The 23,349-nt window shown below is 36.6% G+C and overlaps 2 protein-coding genes across 2 annotated transcripts; one reads left to right on the forward strand and one right to left on the reverse strand.

Moving 5' to 3' along the window:
• Window positions 1-48: 48 nt before the first annotated feature.
• Window positions 49-10,218, forward strand: LOC121725836 (protein CLP1 homolog). Its single transcript, XM_042112948.1, has 9 exons — window positions 49-219; window positions 292-453; window positions 5,006-5,225; window positions 6,063-6,233; window positions 6,418-6,506; window positions 7,511-7,612; window positions 7,688-7,819; window positions 8,131-8,312; window positions 9,489-10,218. Exons 1-9 carry the CDS (start codon window positions 127-129, stop codon window positions 9,598-9,600), a joined length of 1,263 nt encoding a protein of 420 aa, XP_041968882.1. The 5' UTR covers window positions 49-126; the 3' UTR covers window positions 9,601-10,218.
• A 456-nt stretch (window positions 10,219-10,674) lies between these two features.
• LOC121725834 (alanine--tRNA ligase, mitochondrial) lies at window positions 10,675-23,253 on the reverse strand. Its single transcript, XM_042112944.1, has 14 exons — window positions 22,907-23,253; window positions 22,326-22,499; window positions 21,928-22,073; window positions 21,202-21,357; window positions 20,816-20,960; window positions 20,604-20,737; window positions 20,216-20,519; window positions 19,274-20,073; window positions 19,030-19,179; window positions 18,576-18,702; window positions 14,841-15,055; window positions 13,676-13,877; window positions 13,083-13,202; window positions 10,675-11,198 (listed from the first exon to the last, which is right to left on the reverse strand). Exons 1-14 carry the CDS (start codon window positions 23,099-23,101, stop codon window positions 11,082-11,084), a joined length of 2,985 nt encoding a protein of 994 aa, XP_041968878.1. The 5' UTR covers window positions 23,102-23,253; the 3' UTR covers window positions 10,675-11,081.
• Window positions 23,254-23,349: the final 96 nt, after the last annotated feature.

Raw genomic sequence — 23,349 nt, forward strand, 5'->3', positions numbered from 1 at the left:
TCAAAACAAAAGCAAATGTCAAAGCGACGGAACTTTGGCTAAATTTATACTTCTTGAATTACTTACAATAAAAGCAGCATTTTCTGATTATTGGTTTTATTATTAATGAGTTAACATATTTATAAAATGACTGAGGTTCAGTTGCAAGAATTTAAGTTAGAACCAGATTCCGAATTAAGGTTTGAGGTTGAGTCCAAAAACGAGAAAGTTGTTTTGGAGGTAAATATTTATATTCCTTTAAATTCCTTGTTTATTGTTAATAATACTGCATGGGTTCTGTCGTTTATTCAGGTTAAAAGTGGTTATGCAGAGTTGTTCGGGACGGAGCTCGTAAAAGCCAAGCCATATGAATTCCACACTGGAGCAAAAGTAGCAGTTTTTACGTGGCACGGATGCACCGTCGAGCTGCGCGGTCGGACCGAAGTTAGCTATGTAGCTAAGGAAACTCCAATGGTATGAATAGTATTATTCCCCAAAATCTAAAATATCAAGTATATTTTCTTATGCTCTCTTCTTCTCCAGTCTTCTCCTGTCCACTGATTCAAATAAAGGAATTTTGTAAAGGAGAATGCCCAAAAATATATGGAACCCTGTACCATTTTGCTTCACAACCAAACTTGGTTTTTTAGAGTCTATAATTATCATATTAGCTCCTATAAAAATATCTTTGTAAACAAACTGTGGTTTCAGAGTAATTTGATAAAATCTAAAATAACCTCAAAATCTTCAAAGCATCTATTTTATTGACAGGTCATACACAAGCGAATGTTATTGCTCTAAAAACAGAGTAAGGCGCTTATATCTAGGGGCAATTTATAATTTTTAATATTATAATATGTAAGTAACATTTTAGTCGCAATACTTTTCACAATGGACACATAGCCCAAAAGGCAATAGCGCACTAGCAGCCATCGAAAGTATGGTGTTTCTGCTTCGTGGCCAAGTGCGAGCCTGGTCTATGGCAGTTTCATACTAAGGTATCTACCTCGATGGCTGAACGACCTGGTCGTGTGTGCTATTGGGCTTATGCTCATGCTGTCAAGTGTCAAGGAATACTATACTCACAAGGAGCATGCTGTTGACTGGAGTCAAAAATAAAACAAACAATGTATTTTTATTTTATCCAAACATTGTCATAACAAATACATAATATATATGCATTAAACGTCCAGCGGCTTTATTATAACATTAACAAAAACACAGTTGTTATTTTAAACAAAAGGAAAAAAGGGCAATTACACAAAGGGCTTAATTATTCTAAGAACAATAATAATTAATCAGTAACACAATAGTCCCCAGTACACGGAACTAACTTTTTTCTGATACACACAAATTTACCACTTTGTGAGTGCCTTGTTTACGATGAGTCCGACAAACTTTTCCATGCGAAAAATTTCGGCGCTGCTGCGTTTTCGAACTTTCTTACAAAACTAACTTTTGGACAAAAATACCAATGATAGATAATGTTATTCTCAATGCTTATATTAGTAATATGTAAGTAACATTTTAGTCGCAATACTTTTCACAATGGACACATAGCCCAAAAGGCAATAGCGCACTAGCAGCCATCGAAAGTATGGTGTTTCTGCTTCGTGGCCAAGTGCGAGCCTGGTCTATGGCAGTTTCATACTAAGGTATCTACCTCGATGGCTGAACGACCTGGTCGTGTGTGCTATTGGGCTTATGCTCATGCTGTCAAGTGTCAAGGAATACTATACTCACAAGGAGCATGCTGTTGACTGGAGTCAAAAATAAAACAAACAATGTATTTTTATTTTATCCAAACATTGTCATAACAAATACATAATATATATGCATTAAACGTCCAGCGGCTTTATTATAACATTAACAAAAACACAGTTGTTATTTTAAACAAAAGGAAAAAAGGGCAATTACACAAAGGGCTTAATTATTCTAAGAACAATAATAATTAATCAGTAACACAATAGTCCCCAGTACACGGAACTAACTTTTTTCTGATACACACAAATTTACCACTTTGTGAGTGCCTTGTTTACGATGAGTCCGACAAACTTTTCCATGCGAAAAATTTCGGCGCTGCTGCGTTTTCGAACTTTCTTACAAAACTAACTTTTGGACAAAAATACCAATGATAGATAATGTTATTCTCAATGCTTATATCAACTTGTCCGACAAATATATTGAGTTAAATAGTCAGTCCGACAAGAAAATGAAAAAAAAAACACGAACGAGATAATATCTAGTTAGTAGTTTTTTTTTACGTCATAAATTGTAAACCTTCATTTAACTTTCATTAAATCAACTGAAATATAAAAATAAACCAAAAACCTTTTATGTAGTTTCATAGAAATAAACCTTATTGCTGCTGCGGAACCCTTCATAGGTGAGTCCAACTCGCACTTGGCTGGTTTTTTAGGGTTCCGTACGCAAAGGGTAAAAGCGGGACCCTATTACTAAGACTTCGTTGTCTGTGTGTCTTCAGACTGTAACTCAAGAAAGGTAATAGCTACAGATTTGAAATTTTCACAGATTATGTATATCTGTTGCCCCTATAACAACAAATAAGAAAAATTTATACGTGGGAGAGCCATCTTCGGCACGAATGGGCCGGCTCCACCGGAGAAATACCACGTTCTCACAGAAAACCGGCGTGAAACAGTGCTTGCGCTGTGTTTCGCCGAGTGAGTTCCCTTCCCATCCCTACCCTCCCCTATTACCCTATTCCCTCTTAAAAGGCCGGCAACGCACCAGCAGCTCTTCTGATGCTACGAGTGTCCATGGGCGACGGAAGTTGCTTTCCATCAGGTGACCCGTTTGCTTGTTTGCCCCCTTATTTCATAAAAAAAAACAAATAAAAATTAATATTTAATTTCCCATACCACAAATGTGTTTTTTGGCCTTTTTTGCTCTATATTAATAATGACAACAGGAATTTTTCACAAAATCGTTAATTATATGTTTACTTTAATATTTAATAATAAAATTTCCCATACAAAAAATACAATTTATGGCCTAATTTTGCTCTATAATGGTACGGGTAACGGAACCCTATTTATAACGATTGCAATAATAATTGCTTTTTAAACTAGCTGTTGCCCGCGACTTCGTCCGCGTGGACTTCAGTTTATAGCGCGCGATGTCAACAAAATTGGTGTCAAAAGCTTTTATAAAAAAACCCTGGTACCCCTTAAATCAATACAGCTGTGCAGTGTGCACACAATAAGTATTTCATTTTTTTATATTAAACTTTATATTTTATGCCAAATTTTAAAGCTTATTTAGCCCTCCAATTACACAACTTTACCCATAAACTATTTATCATTGATAGATTTAAGGTTACGTCACTGCACAGATAAAGTACTGAGTTATTTAATACCGTAGAATAGATATAACAATCGAAAAAAATCGAAACTTAAATGTAAGATGATACCACGTCTTATAGAAAGACTTTTGAGCAAGCGTCAGCGCGATGTAGAAGACGCACGGCGCCATCTATTATAAATTGTTGGAACTAAACAAATTTACGCATTTTCACCCCCTTACAACCCTTTTTTCCAGTAAAAAAGTAGCCTATGTCCTTTCTCAGGCTTTAGACTCAGATAGTCTAAAGCCTTAAAATACAAAATTTCATTACAATCGGTTCGGAAGTTTTGGCGTTTGGCGTGAAAGCGAGACTGACAGACAGACAGACAGACAGACAGACAGACAGACAGACAGACAGAGATACTTTTGGCGTTTGGCGTGAAAGCGAGACTGACAGACAGACAGAGATACTTTCGCATTTATAATATTAGTATAGATTATGTGCACACTGCACAGCTGTTTTTGGGTATTTTGATTAATTAAGGGCCGCGCTACACCGGAATGGCGCTGCCATGCGAGGCGAGCACTTTCAGCGCTGCCATTCCGGTGTAGCGCGGCCCTAAGAGGGGTACCACTTACCAGGGTTTTAAAAAGTTTTTAAATTTGACACAAATTTTGTTGACACCGCGCGCTATAAACTATTAACTAAAGTCCACGCAGACGATGTCGCGGGCAACAGCTAGTTATGAATAAAAACAATATTATATAGTAAAGTAGGTATGATTAGTTCTGTTACAATAATAAAGTAAAAAATAAAACGCCATCTGTTTTCATATATTAGAATTAAAATGTTGATTGCATTGATATATTTTCTGGATGGAATATAGGCCAACACGGTACACTCGAACTCCTTTATTTTAGAGCGCCTTCTGTTGTCAACTTGTCACATATATTAGAAATGCAGTAGGAGTTCTATAAGATAAGATAGATTGATTATTATTATACCAAGTGATAATATTATTAAACATAATATTCTAACGTATTAAAAACTATAAACAAAAACATACTAACTAATAAGTATGATTAATTCTATGTTACAATAAAGTAAAAAATAAAACGCCATCTGCTGAATCGTATTAGAACTAAAATGTTCATTGCATCGATATATTTCTGGATTTTTTATAATATTATACATAAAATATGTTTAAGATTTTTGAAATTTTATTTTAATACACATCCAAGACCCAGGAACATTGAAAACTTTTTGTTCCGTCTGCGGGACTCGAACCCAGGACCCCCGGGATGAGCGCTGGCCACGCGCAATGCGAATTCATTTTCATCGATATTTTCATGGAAATAAGATATTTTCCCACATCAAAATGTAGCCTATGTCCTTTCTCAGACTCTAGAATAACTGTATACAAAATTTCATTGCAATCGGTTCAGTAGTTTTGGCGTGAAAGCAAGACAGACAGACAGACAGACAGAGATACTTTCGCATTTATAATATTAGTATGGATTATACTTACAGTTCAAATATTGGATTCCTGGCGTGAAATTACGTTGAAAAATTCGAAAAAGAATTAAGTACTATTATATTTTCATATTGAAGCATGAGACAAATTGGTACCACTTTTGGGCATTCGCCTTTCAGGTTGTGTATCCAGTTCCTATACATGTTATATTATCATGTTACAAGACTTTTCTGATATCATTATAGGTAGTATATTTGAATGTTCATGCAGCATTAGAACAACAAAGGGTTGCTGCTGAGCAGGAGAATACCAGAGGACCCGTAACTATGGTAGTTGGACCGGGTGATGTTGGCAAGTCTACCTTAACAAAAATCCTTCTCAACTATGCAGTCAGGATGGGCAGAAGACCTATATTTGTGGACCTGGATGTGGGACAAGGACACATAAGTGTTCCTGGAACAATTGGTAAGTCTGTTTTATATTAAAAAAACTAGCGACCTGCCCGGCTTCGCACAGGTATAAAATATATATAGCCTATGTCACTCACTGAAAAAATTATTAAAATTGATTCATGAGATAGTTTTGATTTATATTCATTACTACCCGTGGTAGCGCCGCAAAAGCTATGTCCCGCAATTTTTAAAATCTGTAATAATATCTTCAAAAATATTCATTCAAATCATATGCTGTAAAGGGCCATATAGATCTTTATTAAATCAATAATGTATTTAAAATATTTAATTGGAATAGGATTAATGCCGTATTGGTTGAAATCGCTTTGAAAATTTGCCATTATTTGTAGTTAAAAGTAAATGACAAAAAAATGTTATTGTGGGATATCCATGAGAGATAGACATACATCATCAGGGAGTTTTCTGTAGACCTTTGTACATCAAAATAATGTACAAAGTACAATACTTTGTACATTATTTTGATAAATCTCGTAGGGTTCAGCCTGTGTTTGCTATTTACGACATCACATTAAAATATGTTAGTAGAAAAAAATGAAATTATTTACGACATCACATTAGAAACCCCAAAAATAACAGTATTGCTCCACTATTTCATGTTTTTAAACTTATGAACCTTCCTCTTTAATCACTCTGTCTATTAAAGAAAACTGCATCAAAATCTGTTGCATAGTTTTAAAGATTAAAGGGAACAAAGGGACATGAGGAGAAAAAAGCGACTTTGTTTTATAATATGTAGTGATTGTGTAGGTATGTTAATCTACCTCTAATTTTAGCGTTTGACTACTGTTCATACACTTAAAAATATATGTGATAAAAATGTTTATTCTAGGTGCATTATTAGTTGAGCGACCAGCATCAATAGAGGAAGGTTTTAGTCAGCAGGCACCTTTGGTGTACCACTTTGGGCATACTTCACCCAATGATAACTTAGAGCTCTACAACACTATTGTTTCAAGGCTAGCAGAAGTTATTACTGAGAGGTGTGAGAATAACAAAAAAGGTTTGTGGTTTATATTATTGATGTGATATAGTTGTAAATGCTAATGCTGCCTAAGGTAGCTCTTCATGTTACCAATTAAAAGTTATCCTTTTCATCACATTTCAAAGAAAGCCTTTTCAAAATACATATTTTATAACGTTTAAACTTTTAAGTAATGTTTAAGTAAGAATTTAAATCTTTTCAGCTTCCTCATCAGGTGTGATAATAAATACATGTGGTTGGATCAAGGGTGCAGGGTACAAAGTGTTGACGCATGCTGCACAGGCATTTGAGGTAACCATCTTGTTGCATTATAACTAATGAAATGAATAAAATATGAGACCTTCTTTTCTATCTTGCTTTTATAACGTTTTTAGGGTTCCGTAGCCAAATGGCAAAAATCGGAACCCTTATGGATTTGTAATGTTTGTCTGTCTGTCCGTCTGTATGTCAGGTTTTTTTTAAAGTAAGTAGATGTAGTCTGTGAACCGCATTATGATTTTGATACAAAAATGGAAAAATTATTAAAAATTTTAGGGGTCCCCATGATATAACCCAGGGGTCACCAATTAGTTTCGCTCGGGGTCCATTTTAAGAAATAAAATGACCACACATTACAAAAAAATATTATGTAAAGTTTACAAATCAATGAAAAAAAGTGTCAATTTTTGTAGCTAATTATCTCTCCGATGTTAGGAGTGAAATTGGTGTAAGCTATTGGAATTTAATCCTGGAGATGTTCATCGAGACCGCAATTTATTTTAAACGAAGCTATCTTTGAAAATGCTTGGTCCGCACACAATAGGTCGGCGGTCCGGATGCGGACCGCGGTCCGCCATTTGGTGACCCCTGATATAACCTATGCGTGTGGGGTATCTATGGGGTTTCTAACATGATTTTTTTCTAACCTGAATAGTTTGCGAGAGAGACTGTTTTAAAGTGGTAAAATGTGTGCCCCCCCTAAATTCTATAGTAGAAGCATGATAAGTCTACAAAAATATATAATATACATTACTATAAAAACTACCAACGAAAATTAGTTTGAACGAGATCTAGCAAGTAGTTTTTTATATGTCATAAGTGTTAAACCTTAATTTAACTTTAATTAAATCAACTGAAATATAAAAATAAATCAAAAACCTTTTAATGTCATAAAAATAAACCTTTTTGCTGCTGCGGAACCCTTCATGGACGAGTCCAACTCGCACTTGGCCGATTTTTTTATTTTAACACATCTGTAAATAGCTATAATGGAAATTTGTAAATTTTTCTTCAATCTGTGTGCTGTAATGTTTCAGGTAGATGTTATTTTAGTGCTGGATAATGAAAGACTATACAATGAACTCAAACGAGACATGCCTAAGTTTGTCAAAGTTGTGTATTTACCAAAGAGTGGAGGGGTAAGTAAACAATGGTAGATTGAATATTGTTAAAAATATGTGTATTTTATTTCCTATTAACAACTGTATTTTTAGGTTGTTGAGAGGTCGTCAACGCAGCGAGCCGAGGCGCGTGACTCGAGAATAAGGGAATACTTTTACGGCAAAAGAACACCCTACTATCCACATTCATTTGATGTTAAATTCAGTGACCTGAAAATCTATAAGGTAGGATATATTCCAGACAAAATAAATCAATTTATAATTTAATCGTTAAATAAAATATATTTAGTAGTTTCGCATGTCCTTATCGAGGAGTCAAAGTATCTCCATACCAAATTCCAAACTGATGCAGCACATCAAAGCTTGAAGATGGATAAGGCAGACATTTCGCATTTATAATATTAACATGGATTATTTAGATAGAGACATTCGGGTAGGCCTCAGCCACACTCACAAAACTGATATGGAGTAGCATAGATTACTTGGATAATGGTGTGCAACACGTCATGCAAGTCTGACGATCAATTAACATGCAGGTGGGCGCCCCGTCCCTGCCGGACTCGTGTTTGCCGCTGGGCATGCGTGCGGCGGACGCGCTCACGCGGCTGGTGGCGGTGCCGCCGTCCGCCGCGCTCGCGCACCGCCTGCTCGCCGTGTCCTTCGCCCCCGCACCAGACGACCACGTCCTGCACTGTAATCTCGCCGGATTTGTTTGCGTGTAAGTGTACCCCTAAATTACAATTTACAGCACACACTCACATTAAAAACTGCTTTAACAATTATTTTATAGGCAACATTTTAAATGTCTTACTGCATGCCGCACTCAGAGTGGAACATTAATTACAGTACTCCAAAATTAATAATGCGCATCATTTCCGTGATTACATCAATCTTCGCAAATTGTCGTAATCACGGAAACACCCGAATCTATGAAACGTAAAAGCCCCAAATAACGCTTTTGCATTTTGCATCTTGTTCGAAAGAAATAGAGGTAAATATCAGAATTGTCTCTATTTTCGGCGCATGCGCCACAAGACCTTTTATTGCGCATGTCCAAATCATGTAATGCCATGGCAACGCCACCAACAAGTTGCTTAAACAGTTGGCGTAACCCATAAAGTTAATATACCTAGCGAAGTAGAGCAACAATCTCGAGCTTTCAAACGAAACCGAAATTGGTTTTATCTGTGTGTAAAAATATGTGTACATATACACTTACACAAGCATGATTGAACATGATTTCTATGAGATTAAATTGTCAACGTGCGGCACGTGCCGACTGGACGTCAAAAAAAGAGTGCTGCTGTCATGTATCACACTTCTCTTTTTACCATGCAGTGTTACTGATAGTGACATCTCTCTTATTCAGGCCTTTGTTTCTCTATTCCCCTAGGTATATGACGAATAAGGTGAAAATGACACATTGCAGCCAACATGTCGTATTAAACTTGTACATTGCAATTTCGTCGCCTTATAACAAGAACGAACGAATTGAATATTATTCACTCGTTGTTCACTTAACGTTGTATTTACTAATCCGCTGTTAAATTTTTACTGTGGGACATAAGTATTTTAACAGTCTGTTTAATTTTCCAAGGTCCGTTAAGTAATGCCTTGTTAGGATTTAACAAACAGAGGTTGGTGAAATTGGGTCTAAGGCCGGTATAAATAGTCAGTACTCAAGATGCATCTCGGTCTCAAGACACGGTTCAGGCTCTGTGATTGGTTGGCTGTCAAAATTTGGACCAATCGAAGAGCCGAATCGTGTCTTGAGACCGGGTCGCATCTTAAGTACTGACTATTTATACCAGCCTAAAACACTGATCTTACTTCCTTGCATCAAATACAACAAGAGTTCCCTGACATTGGGACTAAAGTAACCTTTTGTTTTCAGCACGTCAGTGGACACGGAGCGACAGACGCTGACGGTGCTGTCGCCGCAGCCGCGACCGCTGCCGGCGACAGTGCTGCTGCTGTCCGACCTCCAGTATATGGACAACCACTAGTCCTGTCTACCGTCTAGGCGTCTGCCGCCCATTGAGCATGCTCGTGGTGTGTTGAACCTTACACTAACGGCCGTATCATTAGTCCTCGAGATTGTCGTTGATATGTCGTTTGTTCAATAAAAGGTCATTTTCGAGGATTAAGGTTGAGTCAAGTGGAAACAATCTCAAGAAAACGACTAATGATAGGGGCGTAACTCTCTTACTAATTAAATTATTAACGAAAGACGAACGGCAACGTCGACAAGTATCGTTCGTCTGTGTAACTATAAAGTATGAACACTAAGCGGATACGCTATGCAATGTTTTGTCCTTCTTTGATACATTGAAAAATTTACTTGAAACATGGTACACACATTGTATAAGCTCATTCACTCTGTATCTTTTTTATCAGTAAGGAGGTTAGAACCTGGGTTTTACTAGATAAACTGCTAGATTTTAGTAAAGTAAATGGCTGTCACCGAAAAAAGTTATTTCGAATCTATAATAGGTATGTAATAAGTACAAAAGCCATTAAATTGTTTGAAGATTGCCATTTGCCACTGGTTTTCTATCGGTTGCTCTTTTGCAATTGCGCATCAAAAAAAAAAGCAATTGCAAGTTGCAGAGAGATATCACAAATTAATAGAAAACCAAAATGCGCGAGGCTACTTAAAAATAAAATTAAAAATCTTTTAAGAAAATATTGCCTAGGACTTTTAGAGTGTAATTTTAAGCATACCGCTATGAAAATATATGGAATACATTTTTTACCATCATGTTGTATATTTTTATGACTGAATGAAGTGATAGTGATTTAATTGTAATATGATATTAATGTTTTTAAATAAACGAAGTTTTAAATAGAAAATTGTTTAATTTCAAATACTACAATATACAATTTTAAAGGACATGTTTTTAACATATTCCTTCTACAACATTTGACAATTTTGTCTCTCGAATTATATGGTAATAGCCTACCAATAATAAAAACTATAATAACAGATTGATTATTTTATACTATATAACACGACATTTTATTTACATTTAAATAAGTATGTATCTACATTTTTATATAGAGAAATAATATTATGCACATGAACATGCAATTCGTAGATTAATAATTTTAATCTACGAATTGCATGTTCTTCTATTTAATCGTGTATATAGTCTAGTCACAACTTCTCACAATACTTCCTTATTGAAAAAAAACCATGAGTTTCAGTTCATTGAAAAGGCTCTGAAACTACAGGACCGCGAGGAAGCTGATAGGATACTTGGGTAAATGTACGATTATCGTGGTATACTGTTTTTACATAGGTAGGGCCGCCTAAAGCTTCGGCCAAACCTGCGCGACTAAAGCGACTGCGAAGTGGGAGCGTCTACCGCGCGGCGGCGGCGTCTCGCAGGTTTTCAAAGCGCCATAAGATTGAAGACGCAGTCGCTTTGGTCGCGCAGGTTTGGCCGAAGCATAACTGCTAGTTATTATAGTATTTTCACACGAACTAGTTTTGTCTGGTGTCGCGCGTGTTGTCGTCGGCGGCGCAGAGGTGCGACTGAGCAAACTTGATAGCGACACGCATCGCGTCCTGCACCAGCTGCTCGCACGTGATCAGACTCACCTGCAAAACGTTATGCAATCACGTGAATAAGCAATATATATATCTAAGCCGGCCCCTAGACGATCAATGTATTGTCAATATTACGCTTAAATGTTATTGAACAGTTTATTTGACAATTAGATTGAAGGCGCGCGATGTTCAATATCAGACAGCTCTAGACAATCAATAATGTTACGTGAAATTGCTCGTCTAGGGACCCACTTATGTTGCCCATAACGAAATTTGTATACCATGCGTTAACTGTTGCACAGTTAAAATATGTTAATGCACGATAAAATAATTACCTTTATCCTGAGATATTTTATGCCCTTTCTCCAGGAGTCAAAGCATTTCCTTTTCAAATCTCATCACCGGTTTAACAGCTTAAGTGTGCAGAGGAAATAGACAAGCACACTCGCATTTATAATATATTAATGTATAGTCCGTCAAGAAAGTGAAGAAATTAAAAAACCCCCGACCAAAAAAGAGGGGTGTTATAAGTTTGACGTGTCTGTCTGTCGGTCAGTCTGTCTGTCTGTCTGTCTGTCTGTCTGTCTGTCTGTCTGTGGCATCGTAGCATCCAAACGGGTGGACCGATTTTGATCTAGTTTTTTTTGTTTGAAAGCTGACTTCATTGAGAGTGTTCTTAGCTATAGTTCATCATCATCAGCCTGCTCCGTGCTGAAAAATCGCGGTTCATCAGGTTCGTGAAGGGCCGATTAGCAACTTGCAGTCGTTTGGTGGGCTTTATTGCATTCTAGTTCGTGACATTTATGAATATTTACACATTGATGGAAAGTTGACCTGGTGCTGCAGCATCACCTGGTAATCAATAGGATACCCAACTCCTCACCAAATTAGAGCAACGGTTTCGTGTTTGGCCTCATTTGAATTGCTACGACTAGTAAGACGTAGATAACCAATAAATTTTTGCATGCTGCTGCTGCAGCATCACCTGGATTCTATAGGAGTCGAGCTCCATATGAACCCAAAGTGGAGGTTTCATGTTTGGACTCATATTGACGGCCTCATCCAAAAGGACATTCGTAGATGGTATTCATTGGGATATAATATGATCCTGTTGTTAGGAATTATTCTGCACTATAACCATCACAAGTTTAAAAAGCATGAAATAAAATTAAATTAAGAAATTTAAAAAAACCCCCACCAAACAACTTCAAAAAGTAATGAAATAATATATTTTACTGACTTTAAGTTTAAATAATTCCTAAGTGTAAAGTGATATTTTAGTCCATAATTGTTGTCAAGGTGTGTCGGGGGACCGCTAATGTAGATATTTGATTCCACATAACATTTTACTTTAAGGGTCAGTTCACAGCAAACCGAATCGAGACAATCAGTGACATGGCGATAAAAAATACAAAATACACTGTTGGCGGTCCCCCGACACACCGTGACAACAATTATGAACATTTCACAGATATTTGCGATGCGAAATCGCAGTTACGTGATCGAGCCCATAAAGTTAATATATCTACCTAGCGGAATAGAGAAACAAAGGCCTGAGCAAGCGAGATGTCACTATCAGTAACACTGCACGGTAAAAAGAGACGTGTGATACATGACAGTTGGAACTAATTTTTTTCATCTGTTTGACGTACAGTCGGCACTTATCGGCACGTTGACAATTTAATCTCTTAGAAAGATGCTTGTGTAAGTGTATACGTAAACAAATAGTTACACACAGATGTAAATAAATTTCGGTTTCGTTTGACAGTTTGAGACTGTTGCTTTATTCCGCTAGGTATAATAACTTTATGGTTCGAGCCCTAAGGCCTTAGTCTCGAATTTAGCGGGCGGGAGCGGTGGCGGTGGCGCGGGAAGCCACCGTGTACGCCACGCGCCGCTGCCCGCTAATTTCGAGGCTGAGGCCTAAGTCAGTACCTTAGTGGCGGTCATCTCGGCGAATGTGTGCGGGGCGGCGGCGCGCTCGACGCCGGCGCCGAACACCGGCACGACGCAGCCCAGCCACGACGACGCCGTGAACTTCGACGTTACCAGCTCCTGTGAAACATAATTATATAGACCAATGTTTCCCAACCTGCTGTCCGCGGACCCCTGGACGAATCATCACGAGTCAAGACATCTCTGGACCATACGTAATCCGATTATTTTGCTGTTTATTTTATTAAGGAGGTCCGTAAAAACTATGCTATATATCTACTTCGACTAGGAAGCTAGGTGTCCGTGGATGAAAAAGTTTGGGAAACACTGATATAGACTATAGTTTTGTTCTAGTGATAAACCACTCATCGTTTCATTCTAATAATATTATGTTCGTACCAGTCATTTCTAGTAATACTAAGAAAAAAAAGCTTTAACACTAAAAACTGAAAATGTCTATTTAAATTTTCTCTACTTTTTAAAATACAAGACATACGAAATATTATTACTGTTCGAAATACATTATGTATTGTTAGTGTTAGCCGTTAGGCCAATTACAATTGTGATAATCAGGGTCTAGAATTGGACAGAACCTGTGGAACATGCGCAGTCGCGACAATAACGCCCCCGGCGCAGGCGAGCAGCAGGGCGGGGCAGGGGGGCGGGACCGTGAGCAGCCGGCGCACGCCCCCCGCCGGCATGAGGTAAGCGCATCGCAGGAAGTGCACCGCGAAACGACGACCCGACGCCCCCGCCTCTGATATCGCTTCAGATATCTCCGCTTTCGCAATCGCTCTGGAAGGAGTTTCTATGAGTCGTACCTTATGACGTAAATAAAATTTATAACTATCCGCTCTAACGTGTACGACGTAATAGAGCGGATACACTTACACTGAAGTCACCTTTAATATCTAGGGTAAGACCGATCGCAGGCAAACGACAAATACAGGTATATGTCCCATACTAAAGGTAAAACCACACTAATGCGACAACGACGCGAGGCGACACTTCAATTAGTTCCATAGAACTAATTTTTTTTTGACGTGAAGCATCGCTGCCACATGCGGTTTTCCTCTTACGATTTCATATTAATAAAATGTGGGCGTAACGAGTCGCGTTGCGTCTTACCTTAAGGGTTAATTCAGACCGCAACGCGACGCGTAGATGCATGTCCAAATTTGTACCGAATTGACAGATCACAATAACGTGTGAGACGTCTTGCAAATCTGTCAAATCCATAATTAAGACTGGGTTGCACCAACTAACTTTGACTTTAACCTTAACTATAACCGGAAAAATTGACAGATGTCGCATGAGAATATGGGGTGTTTGGACGCCATATTTAACTTTAACTATAACCTCTGCCTCTGGTGCAACCCAACCTAAGAATGCATTTACGCGTCGCGTTGCGGTCTGAATTAACACAAACTTCTAATATTTGTGTGTTGGTGTAAGAACCAATGTATTATGCGACACGCGATCTCAAAGTTGGAACTCGTATTACATCATAACACAAGACAAGCCCCGTATGTTACATAATATTTCATTTATATGGCGCCGCGGAATGTCAAGAGGCTCTGGATCAATTCTGACCGCAACGCTGACGCGTACCAAACAGACACGACGCGATTTGACAGACTTCAATTGCGTGAGACGTCATGCAAATCTGTCAATTCAACAGAAATTTAGAAATGCATCTACGCGTCAGAATTGACCCTTAAACTGTTTATTTTATTCCGTATCGTAATGAACACTTACTCTAAAGCCCCATCGGTGTTGTCACTGCTCTGCGCGCGCTTGACGCAGCGGTCTAACAGCTGTATACAGTCGGCGTACTCGCCGCACGGCTTGCCGCCGCCGCACAACTCCGCCAACTCGCGCCTGATGCTCCCCGCCTCCTCACGCACTTGTTCAAAGTCGGCCAACTCCGCCACTTGCGACAAATTCTGCGCCCGGCAAAACAACTCTCGCGCCTGTAAGTTTGTGACACTGTTCATGTTAGTAAGACTCCTAAAAAGGAGATTCATATTCATTTTTGAGATTAATCATAAATAATACATTATTATATTATACTAGCTGTCCCGGTGAACTTCGTGTCACTTTAAAACCTTCCCTGGACTTCTACGAATATTTTAAGACTAAAATCAGCCCAATCCGTTCAGCCGTTTTCGAGTTTTAGCGCGACTAACACATTTGGAAATCCATTTTTATATATATAGATATGTCGTAGGATGATTTGATAAATCGAACTATCGCGAAAATTCTAGGGATTTCGCGAAAACACGGATAATTAGATAATGCTGTTTGTATTTTTCAATTTTTTAAACGACTTCCAAAAAGGAGGAGGTTATATGTTCGGCTGTAGATATTTTTTTTTATATTTTTATTTGTGTATGTTCAACGATTACTCCGCCGTTTGTGAACCGATTTTCGAAATTTTTGTTTTTTTTGTATTAGGTTTCACTCCAATTTGTGATTCACTCGAATGTTCACAAAAGTGGTGACCTGATGATGGGATCTATGAGTAATCGAGGGAATTCCTCGAAATTTATATGGAAACATATGGTGATTTTGGTTTTATAAGAAGCATCCTATGCATATGCTACCAAAACGCAAGATTTTGCACCGAGGTATACTATGGTTCCGAAGATACTAACAGAACTCCGGATTCCTTATAAATACAAGTTTGGGGGCTTAGGCGCTGTTTTAAGAACTGAAAGCATATGCTACTATGAAAATTACATTTATCATCAACATCATCATTACCACGTCAGGGTCACCAATGTCACCAAAATTAAACATAACAAATTCAGCCGGTAGATGTCCGAATTCGTACACAAATTCACCTCCTATTGGGGGATATGTAGCAAAGTAGTTGTCAAATAAATAAATTACGAACAAATATTCGTGCTTGTGTTTCTTTTACGATATAATTCCCCACTTATAAGTCAATGTGTTTAAAAGAAACTATTTATAATTTCGTTAAATTAGAGTAGCTTATACAAATGTGTAGGTATTCTGTGGAGTTGCTGAATTAGACTATTAGAATTTTATCAGAACTTTTGTTCTATTAAGTAGTTTATATACGTTTTAGGATAATGAGTTATGACGTTTATTATAATATGGGAACTAATTTTTTGAGCGGTTATTTAAATATTTGAGATGTTATTATGATCAGTTTAAAAAAATATTGAGCAGTTATTTAATTTTATGGCGGTTGATTAATTATTGCGACTGTAAAACATGGACAGTAATAAAAAAATAATTGGGCAGTCCAATAACTGAATGAGAGATAAAAATGATGGAATGAGCAGTTCGATAATGACTTAACAGAAGGCCTACTTAACCACGGATATCGTAGCGGGGGGACGGGGGGGCGCAGCCCCCCGCCAAAACAAAAACAAACACAATCCAGCAAGTCCAAGAGTAGGTTAGGTTAGAACTTAGACCACAACACAGAGGGAGCCGAGCGAGCGTGCTGCAGCAGCAGCCGGCGACCGCCTTACTTTCGCTTTATAACGCGAGTATACGCTGTATAATGCGAGTTCGACTTGCACTTGGCCTATTTTATTATATTTTACCACCTCATTGTTTAAAAAACTGCTTAGAATGAGATTTTTTAGTGACAAATTCCGATTCGTTACTGCCCACACGTAACCACTCATTTATTAATTTTTATCGCTCATTTAAATATTTTACTGTTCAATAATGTTTTCAATGATCCATTTCAGTATTTTTTATAACTCATTTTACTTTACTTTACTGCTTAGTTTTAACTGCTTAACTAGTTATTACACGTGCCATTTATAATTTTTAACTTACCAAAACTGCAATTTACAACTGCCCCTTTAAATAAGTGCCTTATAATATTAATATTTAAAACAATAAATAAGTACATCTTCTTATCTTCATAAATTATTTAAAATTCTCGTGTCCTTATTCTTCCGAAACGGTTTTACTGATTATACTCCCATTAATCCTTCGATCGTGGATTCTTGGAAAACTACTGTTATTCTATTGTGTCTCGCTCACCGGTGAGCTTGTAATAAGATACGTAGAATAATATAGTGTATTAATTATTCTACGTATAGTACGCGATAGTTTACTAGGTAACTAAAAAGAGTGAAATTATTATTTTTAACAAAAAATTTAAACCGACTTCCAAGGTAAAAACAATAATAACATCCTTATAATATTATGAACTAAAAAGTGTTAAATAATTTTTCCTATCTAATAGTGCCTTTTTCTGTATTCGGCTAAAACTCAACTGTTTCTGTACTCAATCTTCATAATTTTGAAGTCGGTGCCAGTTACAAAAGTTTCAAATATTCTGGCAAACTGAAGATTCAGCTATCTGGTACCGACTTCAAAATGATGAAGATTGAGTACAGAAATACCTAGTTGAGTTTTAGCCGAATACGTAAAAAGGCACTATTAGATAGGAAAAAATATTTAATACTTTTTAGTTCATAATATTATAAGGATGTTATTATTGTTTTTACCTTGGAAGTCGGTTTAAATTTTTTGTTAAAAATAAAAATCTAAAAAAGTTAGGTTTTTTGCGAAAATGCGAGTTGCCTTAGTAACATTGCACATTCTTAACGCTGATTGGCTTGATTTTTGCTTACTGGCCAACTCTTATTCTGATTGGTTACTATCTTTTCCTATATGTATCTTTGAGGTATTACACCATAGAATAATAAAGTGTAAGCAATGACAATGCCTCGTCATAGGAACTTACTTTTTATTTAACCTTTTTCTTATCTCAACCATAACCTCAGAATTAGTTTCTGGTTTTGTTGAAATTTCAGCACTAATTTCACGTCTTGTATCAGTCATGTTGTATTTACAGACACACTTTTACATAATTTTTCGCACTATTTTTCAAGTCCAACTGCAATTTTAAACACATTAATTATCAAAAACTGCTAGCTCGCTTACAAAAACAACCACAAACAAAACAACGCGTGACAATGAATTGACACTTAAAACGTCAAGTCTTCAACCAATCAGAGAAGATGTTGTTGTGGGACGCTTAAACCGACCAATCAGTGATTTTTTTCGATAATAACTAACGATTCATTTCGCAATTTTACTAAGGCGACTCGCGTTTTCGCGAAAAACGACCTTTTGTCAGTAAGGTTGAAAAATGTAATCATCATTGTCTAATTATCCATGTTTTCGCGAAGTCCCTAGAATTATCGCGATAATCCGATTTATCAAATCATCCTACGACATATATATTATGTATACTTACTGTTTGCTTTATCGAAGTTTGTGATTTACTAGATTCGTTAAAACTTATAGAATGACATAAAAATAGGAAAATTTTCTTTAAAAACCTGACTGGTTTAATACGTAAGCAGATCTCCACCTCTTATTTTCAAAGTAATATATTTTCTCAAAATGATGTAAATTTCAGTAACGTACTATAAAATGAACAAACACACTTATAATTTACGCTCGCATATACATTGCACTGAATTCTAATACCTGTATTGCAGCGTCCCCGGTAACAGCCATGACAGCGGGCGAGCGCGAGCCGGCGGCGCGCACGCTCGTCACGCACACATCCCGCAGAGCGCCCGTACTCGACACGTGCGTACCGCAACACAACTCCCTGCATCATCGTACGTTACGATGTATTATAAGAGAAGGAAACTGGCATTCCAGGAACATCAAACATACTTACATATTATGCCGATAAAAAATATTTTTTGGCAAATCCAGAAATAACATAATATATTGTGACATTAGGTGCCAAAATTTTAATAAATAATATAGGGATATGATACTGTAATGTAGTGAATAATAATGTAATATGTTCTATTAACAGGCATTTATCTAAGCAAAGAGTTTCAGAAATAAAAATGGCCCACCCGAAATGATAATAATATCTTGATGGGCCGTTTGTCTTTAAGCAGAAGGTAAAACTATTACCACCTACTTGGAAGGTAATGGTGGAAAACAGGTGACCATTCTCAAGCCACTTTCAGGATAGGTTTCACCGGGCACAGTCAGCACATCTTGTTCCAATGAGAGCTGTGTACTGTTCAGTATTTGAGTCTGCACTGGTGCATTTGAATTTATTGATTCTCTGTAAGTGTCAAATAATTTATAATCAACTCAAACAAAGCCTTATTTTTTTAATGAAAATTCTGTAAAGCACATTTTTAATACATATTACATACCTAACTAGCTGCTGTGCTTTAAGTATGACATCTTGGGACAACTTTTCACCGTAAACAGAAAGATTCAAGCATAGCCCTCTATCCGTCACACTAGATCCAATTTGACATACTACACTATTAGGAAGCACTTTTCTAATAGCTGCGTTGAGTAAATGTATTCCCGTATGATTTCTCATAATGCTCAACCTTCTAGAATTATCTATTTCCAACACGACTTCACTTTTATTATCTACATATTGCGAGTCGGTCTTGCTTAGTTCAAAATGACCTTTGTGAAATACGAAGTTTCGAATTTTAAAAACACTATTTACTTTAAAATTGATGTTGCCACTGAATAAAATTTGGCCAGTGTCAGCTAGTTGGCCACCCTCTTCACAATAGAAGTTTGTGCTCTCTGTTACCACATAATAAGGTCTATCTATGCTCGGCTCTGCAAAATCTAGCCACTCTATATCCTCATTTAGTAATGCGATAACTTTTGTTTTTAGTGGTTCGAAATAAATTTCGTTGTCCTTGTGTATGTAATCATACTTGGGCTGATCATTAGTTTGTTTGATTCCCTTTTTGACTATATCTTCTATCACTTTATCAAACAAGACGCCTTTTGTGTTTGCTTGTTCTTTTAATGCAGTTTTGTGTCGTGATTTGTGATCCGCTAATAACTTCATAAAACCTCTCTTGTCTAATTCTAAATTATTTAATTTTGCTATTCGTTCAATAATGTCCTCTTGAAAACCATGAGTGTCATACAACTTGAACACTAGTTCGCCAGGAATTTTGGAATCTGTTTTTGACATTGTCTGGAAGATAATAATTCTCTTTTCAATATAATCGATACATACAATATTTTTTTTGTTTTGAAGCATCATACAAGTTAACATTCTACTAAAATTCTAATTTAACATAATATGTAATTACACATAGAATAACTTGTTAACAAACCTCTTTAAACTCCTTATAGCCAAGTGCAAAGCCTGCCATTTCAACGTCACTCATACTCTCAACTTCAGGGTATCTTTTCGTAAGATCTTTCCATTTCTTTGCTAGATCAGATCTTAGTTTCGCATATCCCTCCATTTCTTGCTCGATGACTAGTTTAGCGTCTTTTTGTCGTGCAACTAGCTCGGGATATGTCTCTCCCAAGATGTCAGCCACGTGGTCATATAGGTGTATCAGAAGTTTGGGATTTTTGAACACATCTGATGATAATTTGAATGCTCTCCTCATTATTTGTTTCAAATTGAGACTGAAAAAAAAAATAAGAAGTAAACAACATTTCTCTTAAAACTGAGTTTGTTCAGCTCTTTGGCTTGAACTTTTTTGCAATCACCTAGTAGAAGGGAAGACACCATCAGCAAGACAGACACTGATCATCCTGGAGTGGTCTGCTAGTCGGCGGTAGGCCTGATCGACTGTCGCATCTTGACTATAACTTCCACAGTATGGAGACATGTTCTTGCTATTCTGTCGAAAAAATTTACATGAATGTATCGTACTGCAGCTTAGAGCTTATGAAAATAATAAACGAAAACAGAGCATCACCTGTTCAATAGATTTTATGATGGGCTTAAAGAGATCGGTGTCATAGTTGGATGGTACTTTCTGCAACAGCGTCGTCAGCCTCTCCAAGCCCAAGCCAGTGTCAATATGAACTTTACTGAGAGGTCTCACCGATCCACGGGCTTCTCTGAAATGTAATAATGTTAATAACTTTATTACCCACAGTAGTTCAGATATGCATTCTCAATACTGGGCTCTGGTCTCTACAGTAGGATACCTTTTATCTTGGAGCCAGTCTTAATATTATCACAAATAATTTTAAATGGAGTGTTCTTTAGAAACTAACCTAAGTCAGATCTTAACCTATTTATAAACAATGAAGGTAAAAAATATAAGACCAAAATACAGATATTATGTTTAAATGGTACCTGTTAAACTGTATAAAGACAATGTTCCATATTTCAGTCAAGCTGCCATCAGGGTTTATGTAATGTATCTCAGTGCAGGGACCACATGGGCCAGTGGCTCCCATCTCCCAGAAATTGTCACTTGCACTTAGACCTTTAATGTGACTGTCTGGGACTCTAGAATTAAGAAAAAGCTCAAAATTATTATGATTCTTATTATTATTATAATATCAATAAGCACACTAGCAGCTTATAAGCTGATGCGTGTGTAATGTGTATCATTATATCATACAATTTAAAGTTTGTCTAGTCTGTTCTTTAGAGAATTTACTGTAGGGGCCAATATTACATTATCAGGCAGCTTGTTCCACTCAGAAACTACTTTATTAGGTAAGAAGTGTTTTAGGGGATTGCTCTTATGTGGTGTTCTCCATAGCTTTAGTGGATGTCCCCAAAGATGATTATTTTCATTTAAGACGAACAAATTCTCAATTCCATCGACATTGTAGTAACCAGTGTTTCTATAAGGCTGCCTCTCATCCTACATTCTTGGTACACCATGTTGAAAAAATCTTCCTATTTTACTGCTATTCAGTAAAAAACAAGTTGACTCTAATTTTTTATACTAGGTAAGCTTATTACTAAAGTACTCATCTTCTTGTAGATACCTATTATAATATTATGATGAGTTTAAATGGAATAAAAATCACCCAGTATTATTCTATGCCCACAATTATCACTACACACCCGATTTGTCTCCAAACATCTCTGCACTCCCTGTCTTCAGGAAGCCCAAGCACGGAATCTCCTCCAAAGTATGTCACCAAGAGCTCCTCAGGTTTCAGTCTGTAAGGACCTAGCAGTAACTCCCAAGCCATTTGACAGGCTTCTTTCTGAAATTATTTAAATGTTATTAATAAAAAAATTAATTCACTTAGGCAACATTTTGTACCTTTATTATGGAGTATTATTAAATTTTTAAGAGTGATGAAGTGAGGAATTTAGTTCACACAATCACTATCAATATAGTCTTTAAAATTAAAATCTTGTAATAGTTAGAATGATAATGTCAATAAACATACTTCATATAATATGTTTAACTGTGTGATGATTAAAAATTAAATTCTCTTTATGATATGACTTACCTTATAATAATCTCCAAAAGACCAGTTGCCGAGCATCTCAAAAAAGGTGTGGTGGTGACCATCTAATCCCACCAGATTTAAATCATTGTGCTTCCCCCCCACCCTCACACACTTTTGAGAGTTCACAGCGCGTGGGTATGGAGGATCTATCACACCCAGAAATATACTTTTGAACTGAAAAACAAATAAAAGAATTATTTAATTCTAGAAGAGAATTAATGAGTGAGAAAGAATTAATAGAGAATGAAAAATTAAATTATTTAATTTAAGTCTTAACAAATTGTATTAATTTGTCAAGACTATTTAGGAAATTGTAACATGGGGGCGAAATATTCAAAAGGTCTTAATTTTGTGTGATGTGGTATTAAGTGGATAGCCCCTAATAGAGATTTATGATGTAGACCATCATAAATATCTGCAATTATAATCAAACTGCATAGTTGAGATAGCTTGTATATTGAAGAAAAATATTATGAGGAAGTATGCATTGAGTATGTGCTTGGAAGGAAGGAAGCATAAATAGACAGCATTTTCGAGGAAGTGAAGGGTGAAGCTAGACGTTATAATTATTGAATTATTACCTGATTCATACCAGCGTTTACAAAAGGCACAGATGGATCATATAAAGGAACGACTGAACTGGATTTGACATATTTGTGGTTATGTTGTTGAACGAAATGATCAACAAAGGTGGTTCGTATGTGACTGCTAGAAGACAACAGACGTTTTGGAATATTTATTTTCATATTGCCGGTGAAGCCACGTAGCCGCAACATTTTGGTAAATATTCTTAACCGAGAACTTTTGTTGAATTTACATGGTCAAAACTTTTTAACAAAAAGTGATTTTATTCTTGTTTATAACTTGTTACATGGAAGGGTAGATTTTAACACTGCACAATTAATACAATTTTAATTGAATTATATTTAATTTATTTAATACCTCTAAATAAACATTATTTCTTCTTCTTTTTTATTAATTCTTTTGATTGAAAACAAAAGTTTACCGACAAATGTCAACTTGA

Source organism: Aricia agestis, chromosome 4 (assembly GCF_905147365.1).
Source record: "Aricia agestis chromosome 4, ilAriAges1.1, whole genome shotgun sequence".
Taxonomy (NCBI): Eukaryota; Metazoa; Arthropoda; class Insecta; order Lepidoptera; family Lycaenidae; genus Aricia; species Aricia agestis.